The following is a 24,184-nucleotide window of genomic DNA, read 5'->3' on the forward strand; positions in this document are numbered from 1 at the left end:
TTGTATCTTGGGAGGATGTGACAAGAATATCTTTCAAGCTATCTAGCTTAACTGCAAAGAACAGAATGTAAAAGTGCCATTTCAAATCCTGCTGCATATCATTCTTCCTCCTCTCATCCTGCCGGTTTGCAAAACCAGCACCAAACAGATTCACCTCTGTGCCCATGTGTACACAGATTGTTCCACACACACAGGGAAACTTACAGGCATGAACAAAGGTGTGCCATCAGACGCAGAAGATGACCTTCTAGTTCCTAGAACACTTGGTTTCTTGGTATCTGCTGTTGAAATGCCCCACTTTGGTCAGTTTGAGGGAGGCTAACAAGGCTAGCAAGTGATCTGGGAGGAAGAACTAACAGATCTGCGCTTAGGATGACAGCACTGAAAGGAAACAAAACAAAAAGCCTTCATATAAAGAAAAGGCCACTAAATAGGAAGTGGCACCCCAATTTTTTTGTCACATCAATGGCACAGAAGACAAAAGTTTTCAATTCAAAGGTCTGAATTGCAAAAAGGGAAGTTCAGGTTACACATTTGCAGCAGTTAAGATAGGAGAGTACCAGAATAAATTGCTGGGGAGACCATGGAGTGTCCTGCGCTGGAGGTCTTTAAGAACATGGTGAATAAGAGTCAGGGATGACGCAGATAAGGTTGATGCTGCCTTGGGGGAAGGGGTGAATTAGCCAACTCTTGAAAGTCTCTCATGATAACGTCACCCCATGTCATTTCCAAAGCTTTGCAAGTTTAGTGGATTGAGGAAGTGATGAACTAATTATTTATGTGAAAAGATTCTGATAGGATGATATATCTACTAAACTAAGATTTGGCTGGATTTATAGTTTGTTTCCTGCCATTTTCATCTCTAGCAGATGAGGTGTGAAATTGCTTCAGTAGAAGGACGCAGCATGTAACACCATCAGACAGTATTTAGAAGAACAGAACTAAGACTGTCAAACTTCAGGATCATGCTGAGCTCATCACTGCCTCTGGATCTGCAGATTCTTTCTTTATGGCATATTTGCTAGGAAATTGTGGAAGTCAGAGATCTGGTCACACACTCATTTTTTAAATGGTTGGACTACTGATATTTTTTCAGCCTCCACTATGAAGTCATCCCCTAGAAAACAGCACCGAACAGCAAAACTACAAAATGGCAACATGCATAACCCCCCTGCTTCATGCGCTTTATTCACTTTGAAACTTCCTTCAAAACCATGGCCTTATGTATAATTCATAAACATTTGAAGAATGACACCAAATACCTCAGACACCATCTTATTACCCCCAGCTTAGTCCAATTCTGCTAAAATAAATACACCCATGCACGTACAAGAGGGACAACAAGGCCACCAGGGCACTGGTCACTACTCAGAAGTGCACCTCCAGCAGAATCGATGAAGACATCTGAGGCACTGCTGTGACTGCTGTGTTAAGGGAGGGCAAGAGATGAGAAGGTGGCTTCCCAATCTCTCCAAGGTTTTAAATATTTCTGCTTTTATCTGACAAAGGAGAAATAGGCTAAATCCACAAGCCAAGATAAGCAATTCACCCAAGTTTAAAAAGGAGAAGCTAATTTGGCCCAAATTTGCTCAACTGTTCTCGTAATATATGATGTCTATACGGATAGGAAAATGCATGTGATACAAATGCCCGGTAGCCAGGTTTATATTAGAATAATTATAAAAGAGAAATACCCAATAAGCATGCATTTTCCATCCAAATAATGCGAGTCTAAGCTAAATTTAAATCACTGTAACTTCACCAAAGAGCCTGCACATAACTGAGGGCAGAATTTGACACTGATGAAATTCTGCCTTTGTGTTGTTCTACCTCTTAGTAATCCGTTTTAAATCTATTTGTCATACACGTCTTCCAGCTTTATAAGCTTAAAGGCATTTTTAGTACTTCCTCTGCTGTCCCCAAAGAAAAAAAAAAACGATGCAAAGGAATTAATGAATTAAGATTTAGAGTCCAACTTTAATTGCCAAGACAGGGCAATTATATTATAATTCATTAAAATAAAATCCATTCACCACACATATCCACACCTTAGGCTCTTTATGTTTCAGACATGTCACGTAAATTCACACCACTCAATGGAAAATAAATGCTACTACTAATTTTTATTAAAATAGTAGTTAATTCACATCTACCATAATTGAAATACAAGACAAAACATTGTTATTAGCTCCCTACTACAGACCATCCAAAAATTTTAATGAACTTTTCTATTTAGTCAGCATGCTGAAAATTAATTTCTCAAACTAAGAGTTCTTATCAGTAAGAAAATTGCCTACATATAAGAATGGCCTCATAATTATTCAGTGCCTTTAAAAAAAGCATGCTTATCAATATTTTGGACTTATAATTTTTAATAATTTCCTTTTGAAACATCTTATTGTGCCAATGTATTAGACAAAAACATGGAGGGAGATAACAAAACAGAATTTAATGACATCCCAAAAATTAAGAAAAATGGTCTCATAAGAAAAACCTTTGCTCCAGACATATCTTTAAATCTTTCTTTCTTGGCCTCTCCAGCCCACAGAAAGCAGTGTTTCCATCTTGTACTACCTTGCTCCAGCAACCTCCTGAAACTCCATCCCTTCTTTCACTGAATACTAACTAGAAGTGAGATAAAAACTTTATATCTTAAGGTCTGTAGAGTCTGGATTCAGTATTTTAATTCAAAACAATAATTTTTAATTTAAAAGCTGCATAGAGATGGCAGAAAAGCAAGCAAAAGACACTTTCCTCTTTGCTAGATTGACAAAACAGACAGCATACTAATGACAGGTAAAAACCAGCTATGCCAAAGGACTGTCACACAGAAAATCCATTATTAAACTATCTGGTTTTCTTCCCCAAAGTGTTAAACACCATCTACTGCATACTTCATTTTCACTTCTCTCAGCTCTCTCTTTCTTCCTCATCTCTTCCCAACTCAAACCATTAAAAGCTATACTATCATAAATTGCCACCTCCTGCAGCCTTCACCCCAACACACTTTTTTCCCCACTGACACCTGGTGCTTGGCCATATTCTTAGCTGGGTAATCTTCAAATACTCTGGCCTTCACAAAGATGATACAAATGCTTAGAGGGGTGTGTTCCAGGAGAATCCTGTTGGTAAGGGACACCTGTCGTGGTTATTTAACGTCACACATTTCCTCTGAGTTCTTTTCCTCATTTGAAAGCCTGGCAACATTTCTTGTTCTTTAACGTTTCAGAAAACATGAATAAAGCGATTTCCAAATATCTTGTGTTGGTGTATAAAGCACCATGAGTTTGGTCTAGTTAGCATAGCTGTTGCTGTAGGCCTGTGAACTTTAGCTGACGTTCTTTTAGAAGAAATAGGCAATCTATGACCCATCTCTTGTCCCAAACAACAGAATGAACCTTGAATAGTTACTTGTGCACAGGCAAACTATGCAAACAATCCACTGATCATGAAGAAGTGCAAATATGTTCAGAACTGTCCTGAACAAGCACATTGTGGCCACCAACAATGGCAACAGCAAATCAGAAGATGGACTGGTCACTAAGGAGGTATTGTCTATCCAATCCTGTAACTAAGGGAACCAACGAATTTTTGGGGAGACTCAGAGGGAAGAGGCTCTGGAGGGAAGCCAGAAGAAAGGAGAATGCAGGAAATTGAAAAGAACCAAGGACCCTGCACCAAGACTACGCACAGCATAGTTAGCACTACGCTAACCCACGCCCCGCTTCTAGACTACAGCATCCCTCCTGTAAAACAGGGAGGTCACGTAATGAACTGCAAACAACAGCCTGCACAACTTCTCTACTGGACTGCACCATCTCTTCCACAAATCATGGAAGTAGTTTAAAACATAAAATTCACTCAAATTGAGCTTCAAAACTGGGACAGGATCCTCATAAATTTAACAACCATTGTGCTTTTGACCTCCTCTTCTCTGGGGAAGTTGAGAGCACAGTGTCTAGAAGAGGTCCCCACATGCATCTTGCTCTCCTGGACAGGATCCATGCAATGTCTGACTCCATCTAACTTTAGCCTTCCAAAAGTTAATTAGTCTTAGCTAGATCTCAAAGTAGCTTCCAGTATATGACCCCGTCTGAAACACTGCTTTCAGGGTCTGCTACGAAGACAAAATGGACAACTACCTCAGACTAGATATCTGGCTGTCAGGTAACTGTGCAGATGAGACGAAGTTAAGTAGCTATGTTCTGTTTAAAAGTACAGCCTGTGAAAAGGAATTTATTTGTTGTATTGTTATAAAAACAACACACATAGCTCTCGAGTGCATTCCTCCTTTTGGGCTCAAGCTCTCTGCTCCCACTAGATGGTGGCCTCTCTCTCCTCTGTCATTTCGAACCTTTATCTTTTTTCCATTTTGAGAAATGGAGTACCTGACTGAATGATACAAAAAGGCCTATTTCCAAATCATATCAACAGCTCCATCTGTCAAAAAGTTCATCTTCAATGCAATTTCGAAAGTGGAGCTATCCGCACTAGGTGTTCGCAATAGTTCCATACATCAAGCGTGCTACACACAAACGCACCACGTGACATAAACAGGGAACACAACTTCCTATACAAAGTCAAGGGAGAACAAAGTAACAGAAACGGAAAGAAGATAAGATCTTTTGCAGGTAGTGGAACACCAGCTGATAGCAATTCCTCTTTCAAGCCCCGGTATACTTAATTTATTTATAGGCATTGGAAAAATCTTATTGGCACAGTCCTGTGTAGGAAAATACATTAGAAGTGCCACTTTATGAAAAAGCAGCTCATAAGGAGAAACATAAAGAAAATCAAAAATGTTTGCCTAAATATCAAGTCACATTTCTTGCAACAGAATAATGATGAAGCCAGGAGCAAAGTTAGGCAATGAGGAGTGAGAACAACTAAGTACAGGCTAGACCCAGCACATAGCAATGGCAGATTGAGGAGTTCTGTGGAGGAAGGGTGTACAGCAGACAATCATCACGTGACTCTTCTGCCACCTGTATCTCAGGCAAGTTGTAGAAAAACCAGGAAGGAGGGAGAGAAACAAAAGCACTGGTACCTACAGAAGAATGGATGTTCTGCAGTTCTGCCATTAATGTCATGGATGCAAGGCGGTGACGACTGAGAAAATCAAAGATGGAAATGTTGCTTACAAAAGCAGTACACTATTATTGCACTATGCATGGTGTCCTTTGTGATAGCTAAATATAGTCTGGATTTTGAAGATAAATAGGTCTTATGGGTTTGAGTTAACTTACTATAAGTGTAAAAAACATTAGTGCTAGAGTGCAGAACAGAATTAACAAATCATGGCTACTTTCTTTTTAGCTAACACCGACTCCTTAGGTAGCTTTATGGTCTATTGAGATAGAAGCAGACACATGTTTTCTTAGATGTCTTTATTTAACACTATGAAAAGTGGAAGTTTTTCCCTTTCTCAGTTTTGCAGGTTTCTGCAGCCTGTGTCAGCAACTTTTTGTTGCTTGGTTTTAAATATGAAAGGTCATTACAAAGGTCCTTACTGAACAAAGAAATGGGCTGAGATGCTGGAGCCTCCATAGCAAAGATATATTATCTCTTAGAGATTACTACATGCATTTTCTGTGGTTTTTTTAACCCCCAGCAATTAAAAGAAAGGAGAAAGTCCATGAACACACTGATATATCACATTAAAATAATTACAATAATGCTTACTTACATTGCATTAAAGATTGCTGTAATGTGCAGTGATCCCTAGGATTGCTTATCTGTACATCCATTTATCACAGAGTTTGTTTATCTGTTATAAGGACAAAATGGCAAGTGAGGGCCTAAGGGAATTAATCGCTCAGCTTATAAACTAAAGCTACCCCAAGGAACAGAACCTACGTATATTAGATTTGATTCTACTGTCCTGCCTTGTTGTTAAAGTGAACATGACAGTTCCAGATTCTGGGGCAGCACTTCATCTGTATGCATCCCTCCTGTATGGTTAAAGAGGCGTTGCAAGGATGCATGTATGGAAGACACCAATGCTGCTTACTAATCTCCCTAGATAAGTCAGATCAAATCCTCAAACAGAGTTTCAAGAGGACAGTGGAAGCCAAACTCTGGTCTTCAGAAATATCTTTCCTGTCCCTGCATTTTAAAGACAACGTATGTAAAGTTGACAAGACCTTTAAAGAAAGCTGTTGGGCAGTAACCGACAATGCAGAGACACACATCAATGGCCAGGTCCATTGATATATTGCAACCAGAGGACACAGAGAGAAAAGACAGAACGTGATTATATGACTAAGCAATGCTTACGAGTCTGTCAATAATTTTCAACATACTATGCTTAGGGAACTTTTTAGTGCACAACACCACCAGAATATATATGAAAAAAAAAATTATTTATCTTGCTGTGTATTGCTTTGCACTATTTTGTAGTTTAAAGTAACTTTCCCAATGACCAACGACTGCAAAGCTAGAATGCAAGCAATCAGATTAGAGCAGAAATAGTATTATTTTATGCAAATATATTTAATCTGAAGCAAAAAGAACAGGAAGAAAAATAGCTGTGATTCAATTAGTGTTTTGATGACCTGGGCACTTAGGTTTCTAACACAAGGAGATTTAATTCCTAACTACACATGCATTGTCATGTTTTATCTAATGAACTGAAAGAGAATAGTTAACTGATTTTCATTCAAATCTTTAACCTTAAGGTTAGAGCACAACCTTTATTCCCTCCTGGACAAAACCCCCCACTAAATCCAAGTACAGAATCATCCATAGGAAGTCCTCCTGACTCTATATGAGAAAGAGAGAGTGAGAAGCAGTCAGAGAAAACGGGCTGCCTTTTGCTAGTCCCTGTTTACATTTGTGGAGGTTTGCCAGCCCGTGACTACCATGGTGAGTATGTATCTTGAAGTTTATGCACATTACTCCCATCAAATGAGAACCTGAATTTTTTCAGGTGGTGCCGAAATGTCTGTCAAGGATACCGATTCATTTATTTTCCTTTCTTGCTTTGACTGGAAATCTATTTTAAGAAATACCTTCTTCAGCATTTCTTCTGTGCTTTCAATGAAATTAGCTGTTTTCCATTAATCAAAATACAATCACAGCATCACAGTGCTAGAATGGCAATTCTGGAAAGGATGCTGATTCCATTGCCCTTCTCCCTAGCTAGACCAGCTATCAGTGTGTCATTATCTGCAAGACATCTACCTAACATGTTTCAGGACCCCTTCGAAGACAGAGCCTCTACATCCTCTTTAAAATAGCTCTCCCAATGCTTAAGCATTGCTGTCATTACAAAGGCTAAATTAATCTTCTTTGCTGCGATGTAAACATATGGCGCTTTGTGGTATCCACAACAGACAGAGAACAATTCCTTCGCTTTGCACTTGATTTTATGCATTTGAAAATAGGACTTGTGGGTTGTTTTGGTTTTTTCTTGGTTTTGTTTTCTTTCTTTGCTTGTTTTCTCTTCACAGAGGAGGTGCTGCTCTCCTTCAGTCTTTCTTTGCAGAGTACATTCTCTGCAACTCTGATCACATCTCTTACTTTTCTCTGGGTACTTCCAGTTGATTCACACTATTCTCGAAGCCTGGCACTCAAATCTGGGCAATGTATTCCAGCCAAGGTCTTACTGGAGCTGACTAGAGCCGAAGGATTACTCATACTTACACATGCCAGTGCAACATTTGCCTTTTTTGGAACAGAATGACATTGTTGACTCATGTTCTATTTGTAATCCATTGTAATCCCCTACCCTTTTTTCCAGAATTTATTACTATCCAATTGTTTTTCATCCTGCTTTGTGCATATGATTATTCTTACCGAAGTAAAGAACTTTGCATCTGCCCAGACTGAATTATCCTTTGTTTACAGACCATTTCTTAAACTTTTTAAAGAGACTGTGAATTTTATTGCTGTGCTACATTTAATAAGCACACTAATTCCAACACCTACCATTTAATGAAAATGGTGAATAATACTGGACACAAAACAGATCACAGAGGAACCCTACTCAATTTATCCTTCCAGCTTGACATTGAACCATTGACAGCTGCTACCAGAATGTGGTCTTCCAACTGACTGTGTATCCACCTCATAATTATTTCTTTTAGACAATATGTCTTTAACTTGCTTATAAGACAGTAACGTAAGCCAATGTCAAAAGCCTTATCAAAGTCAAGATATGTGATACTGCAAGCTTATCCCTGAGCCTCAAGGCCTGCAACTGTGACAGAAGAAAATCAGTTTAGTTTGACATCCATACCAACTTTATTCATCCCCTTATCTTCTTGATGTTAACAAATATTTGCTTTAATGTTTATTCTAGTACTTTTTTTTCAGGATTTCAGGTTCAACTCACAGGATATAATTTCCTATTTTCTTCCTTTCTCTAACTTTAAAAAATATGCATGCTGCTTGTCCTTTCCCAGTCTTACACAATCTCATAAATTTCCAAAGATGACTTTTAGTATCTTTAAAATTATTTCAGCCAATTCACCTCAACCTTAGATCAATTCCAGCTGATTTGCAAACATCTAATTTACTCAAGCCTGCTCTTTCCCTAATCCAGAATTTTACACTCCAGCTGAAGACATTAACTATGATGGTCACCTGGTCACAGATGACCTTTGAAGTGAAAGCCAGAGCAAAGACAGGTACCAAAACTTTGGCCTTTCTCAGCAATGCCTTTATATAAACGACTCTCTCCACTGAGCCATCATGTTTCTTGGTTTTGCTCTTCCTTCTAATACACTTCTAAAAAATTGTTATTCTTAAATCCTTGCCCAAACATCTCATTTTAAATTTAGCTTTCTGAGTTTGGGGCTACCATTTGTGCTTTCTTAAGAGTTCAACCTAGTTGCACTTTCTTTACGTAACTTCTTGCCACTGCAGTCACTAAGAGCCTTGTCATTAACCAAGCTCTTGGCTCTTGGATAATTTGTGTTTGTGCCCTCTTCATGGAGGAAATGCCAATTATCCTAATTTTTCTTCCTCTAATTTCTGCCTTACCAATTCTCAGTTTACTGAAACGTGATTTTGAAATAACTTGTCTTTATTTTGATGTTCTTCTCTTCCTAAAAATTCTGCATTATACCTTTTTATGGCCATATTCACTCTGCCTTCTACTTTTATTCTCCACAGCAGTTCCTGTTTTTCAATTAGAATCAAATGACAGTTAGTAATCACCTATTAACTCACAAGCATGTAAACATGTTTGAATGCTGTGAAAATTACTCTTCTGACTGGCTAGTGATTTAAAACTCACTCTGACATGCAGTATAAATCTACTGCTATCCTATCCAATATTTAAGTCAAATAATATTTCAAAGCTGGAGACTTTGCCCCAGATTGGTTTGGCCTTGTTAAATCAGAATACAAACCAAAGCAGCTAGTTTGAATAATACTCTGGGGTCTCTCTTATAGCAAATAAGGAAGGCAACTTTGCAGGCAGGTATTTTCCAAACACCCTTAATTTTAAAAGTTTTAGGTAGGTTTCCAAAAATGAACTCCTAGATACTGAACTGAAGCAAAGGGAAGGAGACCTCCGCTTACTAAGTGATGTCAATGAGAGCAGGGTTGGGCCCTGTGATATAGTCCCAAAAGTATATTTACTTCAATGGGAGCCGGATGAGCATGGGGAGGCATGAATTTCCCTTTAAAACTCATGTCTGCTTCACAGTCAATGAAGTAAGAGATATTAAAAGAAAGCCAGCACCATTATTGACAAAACTAACAAGCGCTCCCCAAGTGCTAACAAAATTCTAGACAAGCTACCTATCGATCATTCTCTCAGCTCAAAGCACGTCAGCCATAACAGAATCACAGACAGGGACCCCATCTCTATCACTTCTATGCCATAGTTAATGACAAAATTGGTTGCTTACAAGCTTGTAAGGAATTTAATATTCTGCTTCTAGCACATGAAGAGAACCACGTGCATCTGCTTTGAGGGCATCAGCAGCCATATGTGCTTGAAATGCATTTGATGGAAGACAGAATATTTCATGTGCTGCATCTCAGCTATTGTTTTCTGTTGATTCACTTAGAACGTTTTAAAATTGTACTGATTTACTGACGATTTACAAACATAATTCATGTGCAGTTGTCCTATGAATAAGCCTCTAAAACTAATTCAACCACAGTCAAAAAATAAATTGCAAAATAAGTTATTCAATTGAAATCTGCCATCTGAGGCACAGTAATAGAAAACATTTATTATAAAACTAACATATATTTGTGGCTAGAGATGTGTACAGTATTAAACAACTCTGAAAGGAATTTATTCAGGCTTTTGTGAAAGAACATCTTAACTGGGCTAACAGAAAATTAGATGTTCAAAAATAATTGTAGGTTCTATGATTTTCATCTTGCATCACAGGCTTCCTTTTATCATCCTTTTTGTTTTGGAAGGCTTATGTATTTTAGGCAAACTTTATTTTGCACAGCTGCAGGAGGCCATTTCTGCAGTCTGAATTTGCCAGTTTAGACACTGGAAAGACACAGGTACAATTCAGCGCAGAAGGAGAGGATGTATTGGTATTCACACTTCCATCTCTGGATATAAAGCTCTAAATTTGACAAATTCACTTCCATGGGGCTGCTGGACTGTGGAAGTCATGGGCTATACTACGCTGGAGGCCACAATCCACTCAAAAGCGGTGTTTCCTCTTCAAAAGTAAAGGTATTTTGCCAGTTCAGCCTTTCATTAGTGTTCAAGAGGAATTCTTTGAAATGATAGAGAGCTCATGTCTGTAATTAATAATGATAGTTGAGTCTAGATGAGCGTGTCTGACATTAGAGTCAGTCATTGATAAGTCCAATTCAGGCAGATAAAGATTTTCACACAATAGAGCGCAAGAGGGATTTCTGAATTCTAGATTTTTTTTTTCACCCCCCCCTCCCCTGGGCAGATAAGGAAAGCCCTGAGACGTAATAGCCCTGTCCAGATTCCTCAGTTACTGGGGAAGAGGATGGGGAACAAAGACAATGAAAAAAAAAAAAAAAGACAAAGGCTGTAAAACAAGGGGGAAACTTCAGACTATTTCTAATCAGGAGCTTCTTTTCCTGAGAAGTCCGGCGGCTTGGAACACTCAGGATTGCTATCACCCGCAATTGGTAAAATTGTACCATGTTTCTAGCCAGTCCCTTTGCCTTGGTGCAGGAGACAGGGTCAGGACAGGAGACTCTGCCCAGCTCAGTCCACTGCAATCATCTGCCAGTATCACAATTGAAATGGAAAGGGTGAGACTTGCACCGACTTAAACAGACAATTCCACGGCTCAGTGGATGGGTTTAGGCATAGACTTAGGAAAAAATTCAGCAGTACAACAGAATCAAGCTTTTTCCTCCCTCTTACTGTGTTCTTTTATAGCCTTGTTGTTAATAATACAGGCAGCTCAGTGGTCTAAGCATTTCTGGACTCAGAGCTTATCTATCTGCAGTACACAGCACATCCCATTACTTCCACAGTTCCTATGTTCTGGGTAACGATGCTTTAAAAAAAGCCATATGGCAAGCAAATTGGACACCATTCCAAATTGTTTCCAGCAACTTTAAACCTAGCAAAATGTATTCTTTATTTGTGCATTTAACCATAAAAATTAGTAACATCTATTTGTCTGCAGAAGAATTTACTACAGCTAATAAGAGGTGGCTTTCAAAAGAAATTTTCAATAACTAAAAGAGTTTTTTTATTTAACAGTTTTCACTGATAATAATACATAAAGTCTTAATGAGTTAATTTTCTTACAAGTCTGAATAGGTGCAGAGTATCAGACATACTTAATTACGAGAGCAAAATCTCTGAATTGAGAATGTTATGCTAGACTTTTTGCCTGATTTCCTCTTTTCTTTCTCCCATGTAGACAGAGAACACTAAGAAAGTATGTCAAGTTAGCTGTCAAGCTCCTTAAGAACTCTCAAATGACCTTGTCAGAAAAAAAAAGCAGCCAAACCTTTGATTCATATTTTAAAATCCTGACTAACCTGCCCCTTCCACTCTTCTGCTTTCTAGCTTCTGCAGCTCTGACAGAACTGAGTTCAATATTAATGACTAGCAATCATTTTCAGGCTATACGCTCTCCTGCCTTCTGCAGTCCAAACACCTCCTGAGCTTGGCTCAGTCGGTAAGATGCTTACCTTTGTATTGGTTCCTCCTGGGAACCTCTGGGTTCAAAACGAATAAAAAACTGGGCTGGTAGCTAAGCTAAAAATAAATTCTGATCACTCAAGTACCCTTCGAGATGCACCTGAACCATTCGAGTTGACTTCCCTTGAAAGTGCGCGTTATGCAAAGATACCTTGTGTGACTCTCTAGGGGTTGTTTCAGTGAAAATCATGGATGCTTTTTTACAAAACAAGGTATCTCTTTTCTTGAGACATACATGCAGATATTTCTCCGCATTGCAAGCAGACAGCTTGATTACACTGCTATTATTTTCAAAATGCATAATTAAATAATTCAATCTGCTGAACAAAGCTAGCTTTTTTTTTTTTTGAACAGAATATAGACTTGGTTGAACTCAGCAGACTCTTCCGTAAAAGATGCAAATGAAATACAAGCACAAGAAGCAGAACTCTGCTGATTTTCACAACCTCTGACTACTGTTGGTTTTTAAATCTGCTAAACACACTGAATCCTCCAGCTCCTTGGTGAGATCACTTCTGGCAGGTACAGGCCACCTTCAGTTACTTCAAAACTCTGCCATCCCAGCTCCTTCATGGTGCTTCTACAGTTTGGCTTTCATACAAAGACTTCACAATTAGTATAGCCAAAGATTATTTAAGATTTAGAATCTAGAAATAGATTTTTTAAATTAAAAAACTGTAGGCCTGTCCCAAAGAGCGTGTATTCACAGAAGTTAGCTTTAGCTTAGTGATGCTAGACTCAGATTTCCCATAAAACTCAGGGAGAGAGGCAGCTGGCTGTTTTCATTGATCCATTGGAGAACTTTCTTCTCTCCAACCACTGCAGGAAGACCCTTGGTGTTGTGAGGTTAACATTTGCCTTTGGGATATCTCTCAAAATAACAATTGTCTTGTGAAAACACAAAGCTGCTACTGAGTTCACAGGAGCAAGCTAGGGCTTCTTACTGCAGGATCTGCCCAGGCTCTCTGGATACAAGAACCACAAATAATACAAAATTAAAGTTGTATAATATAAAAATAAAAGAGCATAGGGAGCATTTAAACACCCAAATGCCAAAAGGAACAATACTGAAAAAATATCGTGGCAGGGAGGATGGAGAAGAAAAGAGTAAAGACAGATTAACCAATTTTCTTGCAGCTTGCACCACACAAAGGGTCTAGGACAAATTCTTCTGACTATTTGTTTTTCTCTGCGTGGAAAATGACAGAAAATAAACCTGTGGTGGAAAACCCCTGGAAAAGAGAAAGAAAGTAAGTATTCCTTCCTTCCTTTGTCTCAGCACTTCCTATTTAAATGGTACTTTCTATGTATACACATTTATACACATATATATACCTATATGTATACATAAACTGAGGATTAGTCTTGTCAGCATCTGATTCATAGGGCCCAAATCAGCAACATGATGTGATTTGTCTACATTTCATTTTGTGGGTGACAACAACATAAGGACCAGTGGCTAAAGACTCACATGCTCCATGTATATGTAACTAAACTAACCAACATTTTTCTAATGTCATTTTTTTGTGTAAGAAATCTCTTTAGACAGGTACGAGTGGCTATTTTAACATTCTAGTCAGGGCAAATTTTACTATGACCAAGTGAGTAGTGACCTCTGTCAGAAAGAATGACCTATTGGCCAAATAAAATTCATTTGTAAGATTTAAAAGAGACAAAAGCAGTGCACAGACCTCTGTGCACAGCAAAGTATCACACTCAGGTTGCATCACCTAGTCTGCATTCCACCTTCTGACGACAGAGTACCTGTAGTCTAGGAGAAATTTTACACTGAAAGAGAAATGATCCTTTTCTTTGTAAAGAGACAGGAATCTTTAACAGATGTACGACTGTTTGTATCGCTTCAAGGTATCCACATGTGATTTTAGATTCTCTAAAATGATTTGTGTTCTTGCCCAGAGTCAGACATCTCAGTAACACAATGAACAAGACAGTTTTAAAGCATGTCAGTTCAAAATCTTTTTGCAATATTTTGCCAGGGTTTACCTTTTTGTTTTTCCTCTTGGGAAGACAGAGGGTCACAAGGCCTCTGAAAGTGGTAGGAGCATAAGTTCCATTTGAAGTCAATAGGATTTGTGATCCTAAATCCCTCAACTGCCTTTGCAAATCTCTCTGTGGATTTATGCCTTGACAAAAACATCATCTTCCCCTTTCCTTTTGCATCAAAGTTCCATTTCCATAAAGACAGAGAATCTACGCCCTTCAGCTCTAACATGTATAAGCCCCCAGTGATATTCCTGCGAGCTACCTCCACACAATACAAGGAACATGTTTGGCAATGAAATATAAGAATAGATGTAAAGTGAAATTTTCAAAAGAACCTTCAGAGACATCCAATGGCTATTTTCTTCCTAAACACTTTCGTAATTTTGAAGATTTAAATCTCTGATCACCAAAGCTCATCCCTTTTAGGACTCCTGTTTGTAAGATAAATGACCGCCAAAGCTCAAATGGAAAGCAAATAAAGGAAGCCTTGCGGTTTCTCCTCCACCAGCCTGTCACTTACCTAGTTACCCCTTCATTCACTTGTTCACGCCTTTCTCTCTCAAGTGATTCACTCCTTCTCCTCACTTGTGATATGATTCACAAGTATAATTTCATACTGTTTGATTTCCAGAGGCATAAAAATGTTTTTCTGTAACATGAATTGTATTTTTTTTAAGCAGTTATTAAAAAATTAGTAACTAACTAAACTATTGGGCACCTCCTGCAATTATACAACATTGATACCATCTACCATTCTGTAACCATTATCACTGGTTACATCCCAGTGACACCAGAAACAAGTCATGTCTGAGGAAGGCCATGTAATTGCCAATTTCTTGTTTCCCTCTGTGTACCACACTGTGACTGTTTCACCCCAAACCCTTTTTTTAAAAAAAAGAAAAAAAAAAAAAGAAAAAAAGCTACCTGCCTGTTCAACAATTTGCCTAAGCAATCTGCTGGCAGGAATACCTTTTCTGAATATAAAATCACAACAATTATATATCCAAATAGCCACTTCACATCCTGAAGGGCAAAGGAAGCCTCACACTCTACTTGAATGCCGCTTAACTTTGAACACAGAATCCAAAAGAGAGAAGGACTGTGCAATGGATCTACACGACTGAAATTAATTTGTATTGTAGTTACTGTGCATATGATCATTCCTTTCTAAATGACTTTAGGATAACGTCTGTTAAAAAACCCTACAAATTTCAGAGCAGGAGTAGATTGAAACTCATAGAATACCATTTTGAAGACAATTCTAGGACTCTGGTGTTGTGCAATTTAAGGGGCACAATGTCCAATAACGAACCAAAGCTAGTCAAAGAAATCCAGGACCCTAAAAATGTCTTAAGCACTAGAAAAAAAAATAATCTACCATCTACCTGTGATTTTACAGCTGTAATACCCTCACCTCATGTGTTCTCAAGCAGGAGTTATATGAGCTTCACTGAACATTACAAATAGGAAAAATGAGCAGCTGTCAAAAGGCAAACAGAGAAGGTAACCGACCCGCGCTGTACACTGTGTGTTGTTATCCTCCACAAATCAAACAGCTGATAACTGGCTCCACCAAAACAAAAGAAGCTGTACAAAATGTAATTGTTAACATTTGTCCTGAAGAAAACACATTCTAGAAAGCTTTAAGAAGTAATGACATAAGACCGAAATGGTTTCATATTACACTTTCTGAGGTTGCTCTGGTATGGACTGTCACAGAATCTTGGTGTCAGAGTGACAAATGTAATAAATAGCGAAGTTAAAATACAATATTCTGATTTTAAGGACAAAATTATGGCATGCTCTCAGCTTGGACTACCTTTGTATCTGTCTTTCAGAGGATGGAGTGCTGAGATTTCCCTGCATACAGTGTTTTTTACTGACGTGACATTAACTGTCAAATATAACCCACCACACTTAGCAGCATCAGGGCTACGAGTGTTTCCAGTGATGTTCATTTACAGTATCTACAATTAATGTCTCTTACTATCCCATCTGAAAAGTTTGTTGCTAGCCAGGAACACGAAGCAGAGAATGCTTGATATAGAGTCGCTATCCGAGATGTCTTTTAACTTGTCAATAGCAAATTCTTTTTCCTGGCGTGTCTGTTTTTCCACTGCTGTCCTGGACACAACAATTAGAATATTTTTCGTTGTTTTTTCCTATCCTTTGGTGGTTGGCCTGGAAATAGTTGAAGTACTGCCATAACTTAACAACTCACCAAGACAAAGCGCAAAATGTCATTTACGGAATCTTTATCTGATTCAGCAGCATATACACAACACACATTTCTTCTGAAAACCAGTCCTAAAATTCATAAATTACATCCGACTTCAAAGAATTGTCCCCTTGAGTGTTAGGAAATGCAGTAATTACATTTATGACATTCATTTAGCAAAGTTTTTAACATGAAAGAATATGTACGTGAAGATACCCATTTTAAATTGCATGTTAGACTGAGATTCACGGTTACAGAGAACCTTTCTAAGCGTATACATAATCATTGAATATAAACTGGAATGGATGGGGATTAAAAAATGTGGCTGAAAAATACCGAGATGAGTCAAAACCTTAAACATAAACCACCTCAAGCTGTGACTGAATTGGGAATGAGATCTAAGTATAAATATAGCTCTTCACTAATGCATGGGACAGACGGAGGAAGGCATAAAGTACACGGGGATATCACAAAATAGCAGAAGAAACCACAAAATGTGCACTAACTTTACCTTGATCAAAAGGCTTGTTTGGATTCCAGTTTCTGAAATAATCATCCTAAATGGGAAGGAAGAAAAAAAAGGAAACTCAGGAAAAAGATCATCAGTCTTTTCAGTACAATTTTTACATAACTAAATTACAAATGAATCAACTCATCTTTGGATCCTAACATATTTAGCTCAAGTCAGATAAAACTATTAACAGGTTGTGTCCTACAGAGTAGTAAATGCAGGTTAGAAATTAAAGAATAAAAAATTCCTTGGATTCAACACCTCAAATTTTTCTTCTGAATCGATTTTCCAAGTATGCCCATTATTAAATATTTTCTGATAATTCTGTATCATTTCATAACAGTCTACAACTTCTGATAACAAAGATAACAACATATTGTCCAGATAACTTAAGATGATCCACACTATCCTGGTGTGGTGAAAGGTAGCAAAGTAAATCCAAAAATATTTATATTCATTTGGACACACATAAATCACGGCATCGTGAATGTACACAAATACAGCAATAATATCGTAAACATTATACTGGAAGTACAATAACATGCAGGAGCACTTGCAGTGAATAGTTCCCACTATTAAATTTTTTAAATCTTCTTAAATCTGATGCAAAGATATTATTCTGCTGTGAGTCCTGTGGTTCTATTTTACATAATTCTGATTGGACTTTAAAATGGAGAAGGTAAGAACTGTCAAGAGTGCCTGGCCAAATGATTATTCTGTTGCAAACAAGTCTCTCAGCAGAAAGAAAGTAAAACTCTTGTGTGTGTCAGATCAGTTTGTATTCTATGTACTTAGCAAATACTTACCTGAAGGCAAAGTTTCCCTCACTTCAGAGCGCCATCAGCCCTAGTCCTGAAGAACTGGGATTCAAGCCCAACTGTTAGATTTAGTTTCAGCATATTCTGTATATCTCACTTGTGTCCTCTTTGAGGCGACGTGATAACAACAGAATAATGTATCTGAAGTGAGGAAGCATGGAAGATTTGTATAATGCTGTGATATTCTTCTGCATATTAATCTGTATTTCCTTTTTAATATATCCGGTATTCTATATTTATCTCTTGAGAGCTGCCACTGAAGAGCTGTCTTTATCAAGCTGTCCAGAATGACACCTAGATTTCTTTTTCCTGTCGGGGGGTAGCTGAAAACCCATCACTGTGAATAAGACACCTAAATTATTTCTTCCATAAGGCTTTGTTTATTGAATTTCACCTGCTCTCATGCTATCCAGTCACCCTAACCTGGAACATTCTGGAGACTTGGAAGCCAGCATGCCTGACTTTCTGGGTTCAGAACAGCCCACGGGCTGTTATGGCAAGGGAACACCAGGAGATGCACCTTATGGCAGCACATTCCTTTCTGAGCACTGTGGCCAGCTCGAGAAGCAGAAAATACTAACGTTTACAGCGTGAACTGTGGACTGCCACCCTGCTCTTCTCTGTCTGCTCTGGGGCAGGCGAGGATGGGCAAACGCTCCCCGTAATGAAGGGGGCTGGATGTGATTCTGCGTGACCATCAGGATGCTCCGTGTCTATACTGACTTCACAGACACTGACAATGTTCCACAATAACAACAAAGATTATTATTCATGATTTATTTCAGATACAACAAAAGTATCTCTACTTTTCTTGAGGAGCACGGGGTTTGGCACCAGAAATAGAATCACAGACTTGCCTTTGAATTCCACAGCTTTGTTGATACAAAAACCCCCTCACTGCTATACAATGTGTTGTAATTGATTGTGATGTACGGCTAAATTCATCAAGCATTAATCACTGTTTAGAATGTGTTGGGTTTTAAGCTTTTTGAGCAGAATACTTTTTTCCAGCAACGAAGTATTTTTTTTTGCCTGCTTACATTTTTTCCTAGGTGTTGCTTTGCTGCTGGGTTTTCAGCATCAGAAACTGTTAAATAATTCAAATCCCCAGAAAGATTTCTTACGCTGTTGGCATATGGAACCAGTTTTGAAATAAGGATTGGAAAGGGGGTTTATCTCAATTTCAGTGTCAAAGGAATATTTTACAGAAAATGCACCTTCCTCACAAAAAACCCCTACAAAACACCCTTCTACAAAACACAATAGCTTCTATAAAGCTATTCCTTCTCCTTTTCTCCTTTATGCAGACCTGTTCAGTATTCGTTTTTGAAAACTGAAACTATATTTATTTTAGAGTATGCCTGAAACTATAGTGTGATAACATAGAAAAATACACAAGAAAAAAAATGGAAAAGACCCTAAAAAGTAGAATAGATAAAACCTTTGAGATTTTCAATATATAAAACTCATTATTATTTATAGGACTAAATAATGACTACACATACATTGGAGTAATACAGTCAATAGCAGTTGAAATAACTTATGCCAGCTGGACAACAGAAATACAGCACTAGAGCTTCACTTCGGCATTGACACCAGCAAGAACTGTAACTGAATGGTTATGGCACTGTAAAGGTGAAATTCACCCTGTAGATATGGTTGAGCAGAAAATCTATGTCTCATTTAAATACCACCTAAAGCTCTGACTTGAAAAATGGGCTTTGTGCTAGTACTCTGCAAGGTGCTGAAATTTATACATTAACCTGAAATGACTTTTGTTAGGAGGAGGAACTCTTAGCATCTCCAAACGGATACCATCATTTCACTGCAATTTCCTCTGACAGAAAAACAGCATGCTGATATAGCAATGTACTGTGCCTAAACGTGACACCAATTTCCAGGTATATATCATTCAAAAAATACATATATATATAAAAATATAAAGTACGATCAGCTTGATTAAAGAGATTTAACATTCCCGTTCAATAAAACACTTTCTTGACAAAAATGACTGTACAGAAATCTATTCATTTCTGAGCTTTCTACTAGGATAGGTTCTAATGTGCTTAAAATACCTTGTGCCTGCTGTAACATATGAAACTTAGGTCATTTTAATATTAACATGTTAATAAATCAATATTAACACATTAATAATTAACATGTATCAACACATTTACAACAATATTAACAGTTGATCATAAGAGTTTAAAGTAAAATATGAATTATATGTTGTAAATACTTTTATTCACTCTATGGATATTTACAAGTTAAAAGTGAAAAACATACCTCAACTTCCTGAGTACGTAAGCATTACAAATGAGAAAAGAAAAAAGAATGAAATAAAACAATATAGAAATACGTTAACATTCATCAATTTTCTCCTCATCAGCCTTTTAAATGTGAAATCACTTATTTCAGATGACCTTCACCTCCAAATGAAATAATTTTCTCTCTCTCTTTTCTGACCTTTCCACCTTTGCCGTCATGGCCCAGTTTTCATTTGCTGCGCTATTAGCCAGATGCCATTCTATTAGCATGTTTCTCTCTCATAGAGCACCAAAAAAAAAGGCACTTTCATTTCCTTTTGGCTGACAAAAACACCAGAAAGTGTTTTTCCACACACTCATCTGTTACGTACCTGATGTAAGAAAGTTTTTTTGTCCTAGCTCACTTTAAAAACTATTTGTTTGACGGACTTTGAAGGGAAGGCAAAACCAGGCATGGATCCATTTCAATACAACAGGTGACAGCAACTGAGAAATATTTTTGATGAACAAATATTTAAAAATATCTTTCTACTTGCATAGAATTCACACTTCAAAGGTTTTACCTATGGTTCAGTGGCTTCATATGACTAAGTCAATCTTTTAATTAACTGAAGGGACTTTGCACACCTAAAAGCACGCATGAGAAGAGAAGAACTGATACTGCAAACCAAGACCCTTGGCTCAACCCAGCGTTATAGAAATGTGATATATTGGCTTGGCCTCTGCACCCAGCAAGGAATAAACATGACCCCCAAACCCTAGAAGTTGCCTGGCCCCCTCACAGAGCACAAACATGGTGATGGGAACAGTACGGAGCTTCACTGCAAGTCCTGTGACTCCAGGTCCCTGACGGACTCAGAGCCTCCTATCACAGGTAAACACTCAGCTTCCACTTCCAGGCAAAGAAATCTGACTCCTGCTAAACTGGCCCCAATCCGGTTCTTGAAATCTTGAGTTCTGTTCTCACTGGGTGCAGGATGAGGCCTTTGGCAAGATCTTTCTGCCCCCTTATAAAGTCTACTGCCCACCTAGGACAGATATCCACCGGGGACAGTGAGGCAGATAACCCGGGATGGTCCCTCTTGCAGAGAACAGCTCACTTTTGATATCCCCTGACCTAATTCAATTTATTTGAGCAATCAAGAGATGAGATGAAACATGTTTAGGTGATGTGAATCCATTTGGCCATATCATGCTTAATAAATTATTGTTTCTTAACAAGAGCAAAATATTCTGTCATTCAATACATAGGTGTCAAATCCAGCCAAACTAGATTGATATGCCATCAACAAAGCCAATCAAGAGAATACTCACACAGTAAACTAAGTATGCAGAGGGCATATTAAAAAGTGTTAGTTTAAAAGCTCTCAAAAGATTTCTCACTTTCTTACAGGCAGAACTATCAAAAATCTCATTCATCAGAACCCATAAATTCATCAGAATTCTAAGGCTGGGTTCTGATTTGCAAAAATCAAACCTTGAACTAGACCTGGGTCTGACACAATTTCCTGTTAGTCATAGCAGAAAAGTCAGCAAACAGAAGTTGACCCTAAAACCAGTACATTAATACGTGACGGCTCTTCTCTCCTATTACCCTCCATATCAGTGCAATAACACCACAGTTAAAAAACTGAAATTAATGTTAAACACAAACAGATTTATCCTCATTTCCCCCACCAAATAAGAAAGTAAACAGCATCTTCTTGTTCTCCTGAAGTTTAAGTATTTAAGTTATTCCCACCAAACCTACTCTATTGTCACTTTTTGGTTTAGTTATTACCTAAGACTTGGTATTTTGGAAGAGTTAACGAAGCATGGTTAATTTAACACACAGGCACTCACTTTATTTACTTGTCAAAAAGAAGCTCTTGCAAGATGCTCTTGTTTATAAATAGAGCCAAACATTAGCTAAATGGGTGCATAAATATTTATATTTTGTTGCATTAATCGAGCTTGCAAGTTATTTGTATGAATCAAGAGGAAATGAGATGCTGACTGAAAAAACTCCACAGAAAATACCCTATATTTTGCACCTTTTGGAATGAGATGAGTTCAGTTTCCTCGCCCCAGGCCTGAGAAGATCACACAGAACTGGAGGAGCCCACATGAAACCCTCATCACAGATCCTTCCTGAGTGTCGCGGCTTCAGCCGGGTTGGCCACTGACAAGACAACAGATGCTCTCCCCCACCTCTCGCTCCAAGAAGAGGAATAAGAGAGATAAAGGTATTTATGAGTTTAGGTATTATGATACACAAAGTAAAGGTATTATGATACACAAAACTGTATCAAGCTCCCAGGGAGGTGTCACTGGCAGGCATGGAGGAAGTTCCAGACTGGACTCAGTGACGAACTGGAACACAATGACCTGGATCAAAGGCAGGTGAGCTGAGAGGGTCCTCCTCAGACATCAGTCACTGAAGAAGCAGTCCATTGAAGAAGCAACATCGGAGAAGAAGCCAACAAAGAAGAGCCAAGCCAACCCAACCCCTTTGGTCCCTCAGCTTTTATATTGAGCATGGAGGATGGGATGGAACACCCCATTGGTCAGTTTGGGTCACCTAACATGTCTGCTCCTCCCCACAGGTGTGACCCCTCCATGGGGTAAAAAGCATCTCAGCTGACCCCGGTTGCCATGGCAACAACTGTGAGCAAGGGTCTCTCACTGAACAGAGAGTTGGCCCTGCTCCACCCCAAACCAGGACACTGAGGAAACTCACATACAAAGTGTGTAACCCCAAGGCCTGTCAGATAACCTTTTGGAGATAATCTTCATTCCCAGCTCCTCCCAGCCAACAAGAGCTTAAATTTTTAAGTATCTCCAGGAGGGATGTTTATTAACGCTGGTTTGCAGCCTGCTTAGTATTTTCCTCTTCCACCCTCGATCTATGATTAAACCTTTTACCCTCATAAAGACCAGCTGGGAAAAGTGGTAATTACCAGCTCATTGCTTTTTTAAAATTAGCTCCAGAAAGATGCAGCTGCATTTTCTGCCTCTCTACCTTGCAGTACAGAAGATCATTCCAACACCGAGCAGTGTGAAAGCACCAGCTGCTGCTTGCTAAAGTCAATCTAGTCAGTATCATAAATATCTCCCCAAGGCCTAGTGCCTGTTTTAAGCAAATAGTTTGTGTCAGCAAATTACACATTATTTATTTATTTAAGAAGAAGAGAAAATATTTTCCCTACCGAGTACTTGAGTGAATAAATATTTCCCAACGGTGCCTACTGCCCAGCCTCTGCAGCAGCGTCAAGAGCGGACTCCAAACTCCTAAGCACGTTAAGACATCTCTAACCACCTCTGAGCTCGCTCTCTCCTGGGAATCAGAGAATATGCATCCAAACATGATGCTTTTGCTTAGTGAATTAGTAGTGCTTGTACTGCGGATATTTCATTTTAAATCTGGTAGGGGAAACCTTTGAAAAGTTTAGCGATAACTAAACTCAGAAAGGCCATGAGTTTATTTAAAGTGCTAGCAATGTGAAGTGGTGAGATTGAAAGAAACCACTCCAGACTGAAGTAGTGCAACATGTCATGAAAGGTCTAAGGATGTCAGGACCTGTCTAGAATACTGTAGCTAAGTCACTAATAAAAACATAATGAAATGTGTTAGCCCAGGATAAGAGCAAGGGTAGTATAAAGGGTTCGCAATGGACTCATACATAATGCTAAATACATTAATACCTGCTAATTAATAGCAATATAAAATACACGAATACATTTTGAAATAAGTCCTCAGATATGTATGGCATAGAAAAGATCCTTGACTGTGTATTACAATCTCAATAAGTCTCCAAAAGACTCAAATTCTCAGCCTATGTACTTTTTCTTCAGCTACCACAAATGCACAAAAGAATTTCTTCTGCATAATGTGGCCCTTTCCCATCTTATTTTCATAAATTAAAAGGTTTATTTGATGATTGTTGCATTTTTTTGTGCTATATTGGGAAATAAGATTTGCCACTCCTGTTTTGCTGGAAGATTCTTCCAGAAGTTTCCACAGGCAATACTAAGAAAATGGTAGGCAAAACTTTCAGCATAGTCTTTCTTTACCCACAGTCACAGTGATCCATCGGGATGGCAAAAATTTCAGAAATGAAATAACAAAAAGTTGAAAAATAATTGAAAAATAAGTTACCACTGAGTCAGTGTCAGCCAGAATAAGAATTCTCATTCTTTAGAACTCAATCATATCGCTTTTTACAGAGAAATCTTCCAGCTGCTCTATTGGTTTTTTGATAA

General features: G+C 38.3%; 1 protein-coding gene across 1 annotated transcript in view; it reads right to left on the bottom strand.

Annotated features, from left to right (window-relative positions):
• The window catches only part of SPOCK1 (SPARC (osteonectin), cwcv and kazal like domains proteoglycan 1), a 306,342-nt gene that overhangs the window by 185,660 nt on the left and 96,498 nt on the right, over positions 1 to 24,184 (bottom strand). The window contains exon 3 of the mRNA XM_054217393.1: positions 16,858 to 16,903. Coding sequence (XP_054073368.1) covers positions 16,858 to 16,903 — 46 coding nt within the window. The remainder of the gene's footprint in view (positions 1 to 16,857; positions 16,904 to 24,184) is intronic.

This window comes from Rissa tridactyla, chromosome 11 (assembly GCF_028500815.1).
Source record: "Rissa tridactyla isolate bRisTri1 chromosome 11, bRisTri1.patW.cur.20221130, whole genome shotgun sequence".
Classification (NCBI taxonomy): Eukaryota; Metazoa; Chordata; class Aves; order Charadriiformes; family Laridae; genus Rissa; species Rissa tridactyla.